Source organism: Meriones unguiculatus, chromosome 19 (assembly GCF_030254825.1).
Source record: "Meriones unguiculatus strain TT.TT164.6M chromosome 19, Bangor_MerUng_6.1, whole genome shotgun sequence".
Classification (NCBI taxonomy): domain Eukaryota; kingdom Metazoa; phylum Chordata; class Mammalia; order Rodentia; family Muridae; genus Meriones; species Meriones unguiculatus.
In genome coordinates, this window is record NC_083366.1 from 47,107,386 (window position 1) to 47,113,133 (window position 5,748).

At 42.0% G+C, this 5,748-nt stretch overlaps 1 protein-coding gene across 1 annotated transcript; it reads right to left on the minus strand.

Moving 5' to 3' along the window:
• Positions 1-645: 645 nt before the first annotated feature.
• On the minus strand, positions 646-5,328 carry LOC110558163 (cytochrome b-c1 complex subunit Rieske, mitochondrial). The gene is made up of 2 exons (XM_021652939.2): positions 5,030-5,328; positions 646-1,528 (listed from the first exon to the last, which is right to left on the minus strand). The coding sequence occupies exons 1-2, from the start codon at positions 5,241-5,243 to the stop codon at positions 918-920; spliced, it is 825 nt and encodes a 274-aa protein (XP_021508614.1). The 5' UTR covers positions 5,244-5,328; the 3' UTR covers positions 646-917.
• Between the last annotated feature and the right edge of the window lie 420 nt (positions 5,329-5,748).

A 5,748-nucleotide genomic window follows, 5' to 3' on the forward strand; every position in this document is an offset into this window, starting at 1 on the left:
ACCAAAGAGTCTCCCTTCCAATCAAATGCTTTATAGACTCCGTGAGAGCCGACTGCTAAGCTGAGTTGTGTGTAGTGACTATGTGATCTCGTGGGCTGCTCTCTCTTTCACCATTTGAGAAACAGTCCAAAGCGAAGTAGTTTTCCACAAGGGATATAATGCTTGTCAAGAAAGACCCATGGACTCATTTCTCTAAAAATGCAAATATTAAAAATGTTTATCTTTAAGTAGAATAATATTTAGTGGATTTCCATTTTTCTTTCCTGTCTCTTCTAGGCTTTCAAGGAAGTCCTTTGTTATTTTTTGTTTGGAGAAAAACTTAAGAACTGGATGTGATAGCACATGCCTGTTATTCTGTACTCAGGAGGCAGAGAATAATTACAAGTTTGACACCAGTTTGGCTACAGAGTAAAAAATCCAGTTTTTAAAAGCAAAAATTTTTCAATAAAATACTGTATTTTTACACTTTACATCTATTATAACCATCATCTCCCTTAACTGTGAAAAGTCTAATTACCAAACTAGAAAAATAGTAGATACTAAAATGATTTCGCCATCCACTCTGAAGTAAATGATGCCCCACCTCTTCTCAAGTTCAAGATTTGAAATTTAGATGATGAGAAAATCAATTACAGATTTCACAAATACCTTGTACAATAATCTGTTTTATTAGAATTAGCTATCAAAGACATTGCACCTTTCGAGTCTGCGACTGAATTTAATGTTCAACAGTGGTTTTATTATGCTAATGCTTGATAGTATTAAGTGAATTCAATTACTTCACATTAATGTTTACCAATACATTATGAACAATTCTTAAATATTTTAAACCAACCAACCTAGAAGTACACAAGGCTTACTCTCAACTCTTTTGAGACATAAAGACTGAAGGAAACCTGGGCCTTGAGTCCAAGTGTCTAACCCACAACAACCATGTCATCACTGGTGAACTCATAGGTAGGCACTTCCAGGTTGAGAGGTGCAGGGCCCTTCCTGATCCTGCCAGAAGCATCGTAGTGGGACCCATGGCAGGGGCAATAATAGCCACCAAAATCTCCTGCGTTTGCAATGGGTACACAGCCAAGATGAGTACAGACACCTATCAGAATAACCCACTCAGGTTTCTTTACCCGCTCTAAATCATGCTGTGGGTCCCTCAACTGAGACACTTCAACTGCAGCTTCCTGGTCAATCTCTTTCTTGGTTCTGTGGCGCACAAACAGAGGCTTGCCTCTCCATTTAAAAGCCATGTTCTTCCCTTCTGGAATATCAGACAACTTGATCTCGATCTTCGACATGGCCAGTACATCAGCAGATGCGCTCATGCTGGAGACGAACTGGGTGACTACGTTCTTGGCAGCATACGCAACACCCACAGTAGTAGTTGCAGTCACCAAGTAAGAGAAGCCTTTTCTAGCCTCGCTGCTCTCTTTAGAAGACTTTGTGCTGTCTAGAACTTCAGCACGACGGTAGTCAGAGAAGTCGGGCACCTTGATATCTGTATGGGAATAACGAACAGAAGCAGGAACTGCAAGACAAACAGGTGAAAAGCAACAATTAAGGGAATGTCCTGAACGGGTACACATCAGCAAAGACTCTGAGTTATGGCAAATAGCACAATAAACAGATATTTCAAGTTAAAAACAAAATACCCAACTGCTTAGCCAGACTGTCCAACTACGCTAATTACTTTTCATATTCTCTAGGTTAGATCTCAAAACTCACTTATTCCACCACCTAACAAGTTGCTGTGTGATCATCTCAAGGTAAATGCCTAGATTTGCATTTCTCCTATGTGCTCTCAGAAAGAACTACTAAATTTCCTAACATACTAATTAGAAGACAATAATGCTTCTGTGATTTGTTGGTGTACTTTAGTTGTAAAAACTGAAGGATTACAATTTTAGATTCTGGGGCATAAATGAGTATTACTTTATCTTCAAAGAAAATCACTAGTGTCAGAGAACAACGATCAGAATAGGCAACACTCAATGTAACATGCAAAGTAATTATTGAGTTTAATAAAGGGAAGGTGGGGCGATCTTCATATTATCTCCCCCTTCAACAGGATAGCAGTGTCGGGTCCTTTGAGTGGGACACTTTTCCTGTGGATCAACTGTTTGTGACAAATGAACATTTAAAAATATTTACTATTCACATATTCTTTGAAAGCAGAAGTAGCATGTCCTCTCTCATGCTATCGGTAAACACCTGACCAAAGACTTGCTGGCTTCATTCTTTATGTTTAGGAAGTAAATTTCCTCACAAAATAATATGTGTAATAAATATCCTATAAATATATGAAAATATTATCCTCATGAAATGTTCGTTTTAGGAACTACGAGGTTTACTTTTTAGAGGAAAAAAAAGATGTTAAATGGGAGGGGATAAAGGAGGGGGCTACAGCTGAGATACAAAGTGAGTAAACTATAATTAATAAAAGAAGGAAAAAAAGATGTAAAAAACTTGTTTTCAGAAATACAAATCCTTCGACAATGAAGATCTACCCATAACACACAATGCCACTGAAAGTGTCAGTGTTACCTTGGTCTTTGAAGGTCTCATCATAAAAGACTTCTTTCAGTACACAAATATTAATATTTCACCTAGTTTTTATATGACTTCAAAGTGAGTAACTTTATGGAAGTCACAAACTCAAACAAGACTAAAAACTATCAAAATTACTTTTCTGACAACCCTATCATTTTGAGGAAACTGTGACATGAGTAGTGGCAACCTAAGAGTCACAAATAGGATTTTGCAGACTCATGTGACATTACATTAGGTATTATTCTTCGTAGTATCAATGTGATGCTATATACTAGCATTTGGAATCAAGTAAAAATTACTTCTCCGTGACAAAGGCCCATATTACACTAAAAATGTGTTGCCTGCCTAAAACAGCCCTGTTCACAGTTCTGTATCCAACAGTACCCACAGTCACCAACCCCTAACAATACTGCACAGAATGACTCATTCTCAAGAGCTTCAGTGACAAAAAAAAAAAAAAAAAAAAAAAAAAAAACAACAAAAAAAACTAGTTATTGATTGTTCTGTGTATAGAAAGTTACACTTCACTGGGTCACATCATCAACCAAGGAACCTTTAGGAAATGCCATGTTGCGAAAGTCATTCTCTATGTAATTTGCACAAGCCATATTAAGCACAGATGCTTAATTTAATTTTAATCTTAAACACAATCCGTTATCGAAATACCACCTTGAAATAAAATCTAAAGCATGTAAACTTTTTGTAGTTGTAGAGCCAATGTAATGAGAAGTCTACATGAAAGAGATGCTACCAAAATGCAGACTTATTCCTTCACATATCTCCCGATCCAAATCCACCAAGTCTGTTACTACCTATCTTTCCATAAGCATCTAGATGAATTTTTAAGGTATAATTAAGCTACTAAGTAAAGTGTGCTTTCAGAAAAAGGTTTTGGCTGTTTCTACAATGTCTGCTTTTATGAGGGAGATAAGCCACCAATTTTTACAAGAAAGCTTTCAGCTATGTGACAAACTTAGGTGATGTTTTTCACCTCTGCAGTTTTCTCCCCACTCATTTCTCACCTTCTGATCCCCCAACACAAACAGACTCATTATTATTATTATTATTATTATAACACCCAAACAAGGTATTATACTTCCTGAAAGGTTTTAAGGACCCCATAATGCTCTTTCACATTTACTCAGAAAAAAAAAAAAAATTCCAAATCAATTTTATATAAAACCTAAGACAGGAAAACAAAAATTAAGGAGCAACTCTAACCCTTAGAATCAAGTCCACAAATGTCAGCAATGGCATGGAAAGTATTAACGTGCTATAATGACATGAAGATATCAGCAAAAGTAAAAATTTTAATCTGACCTGAAATTAGGGTTAAAGGCTAAAATATGTGCAGAAAACCCAATATAGATCATTAAAAATCTGGATCAGAAGGTAGGCATGGTGGTTCACGCTCAAAATCTCAGGCCTTGGAGGGCAAGAGTCAAGAATTCTGAGGGACCCTGCCTCAAAAGGAAAATTTAAAAAAAGCGAGGGTAGGGGGGAGTGGGGGGGGGCGAGTATAGAAATGCTGTCCAAGAAGGCAATTTGATTAACAAGTATAAAGGTCATACACTCAACACTGAATGGTGCCAAGTAGGTAACACAATAGTTCTGTAAGATGAAACAGAGTCAACTATGAGGGCAGAAACCAAAGAGCCTAGTGCAGCTTCCCATATTTTGGGAGACAGAAATCTTTCTAATTTTTAAATAACAAGGGAGTATGAAAAGAAATATCAAAACTAGCACAGACTTGGATAAACGGGAAGAGATCACAATGAATAGATTCCCCACTGTGTGGGACACCTGACCTCTTGTGGTCCGTTTTCTATTAAAAAAAAAAAAAGTATCATCATCTTGATTAAGTGAAGTTGTGAAAGCCCTAGAGTCAGGTATCTGAAACCAAGGCTGACCCTCTACGGTGGAATTGAGCTCGGGGCTGTCTTTCTTGTTTTTGTGGAAATGGGGACGGGGTCCCTAGGGACTTAAGACGCCGAAAGGCAGGTGTACAGTACGCGGACAACTTACATGTTCTTTATAATCTCTGATTTGAACGCTGCGTAAACCGTACCAATGATTTTACATAGAACTCTCTCACGTAAGCCTCACAAAATTGTTATAACCACGAATCCACCTAAAACGTTTGGAAACTTGCCCAAGGTCAAACTCCCGTAAGCAACAGTCGTTCAGCGGTGACAGTGGGAGGCCGGTCTTGAAGTTAATCAAGGAAGTCAAGGGTAGCCTGAGGAAGGAACCGAGACTGACGTGCAGACAGGCTCCCTGACGCCTGGAGGGGGGATGCCGCCGCTGGAGCATCCCAGTGGCATCCCGGCGCCGGGAACGCGCCAGCCCGGCCTGCCAAGGTTGCTGTGGCCGGAACCGCATCCTCCCACTCCCGCCGGCCCGGTCACCCCGCCCTCCTCCGACGCCCGGGACCTGGGGCGACAGGGAACGAGATCGGGGCACCCTGAACCCGGCTCACCATTGAGGCCCACCGTGGCGACCAAGGGCCGGGTGGCGGCCTGGCCACTCAGCGACTCTCGGCACAGGAAAGGTCGCTTCGCATCCAAAACAGGTGGCTCCGGGGTGGCGGGCACCGCGGCCTGCAGCAGGGGCCGCAGCGCGCCCGCCACCCCTCGGGACGTGGCCGACAGAACGGGAGCGAAAGGGCCCGAGCGGGCCGCGACCGACAACATGGCGACAGCTGCTCCAACCACCTAGCCGGTCACAGGGACGACCTTCCGCTCCAACGCAGGCCCGAAGAGGAGCGGGAGGCGCAGGGCTTGTGACGTCAGCGCGCCGCCGGAAAGGGAGTCCCACAAGGCTGAGCGCCACTAGAGGCTCGAGCTGGGAGCGGGGCCGGAGAGGGCGGGGCCGGGCGCCGACGGTCGGTCGGCGTCGCCTTGCCGGCGATTCCCAAGGGAGAAAGAAGTAGTAGGTACGGTTTTCTCGTGATCGTTACTGCGGTCCTTCGTTTAGGGCAAAAACTTAAAGCACGGTCGACCTAGGCATGAGAAAAAGTCACTACAGAATCAACGGGCTTTTGCTACGTCCTAACGGCTGTCACCTAAAATAAATACCAGCCACTCGTGTTTTGCTGTTACGATTTTTATCATCACCTTACAACAACAACAAAAAACGCAGGAACCTGTGTGCGAAGTTTGACAATGACAGTGGCGTACGATTATTCATTATATACTG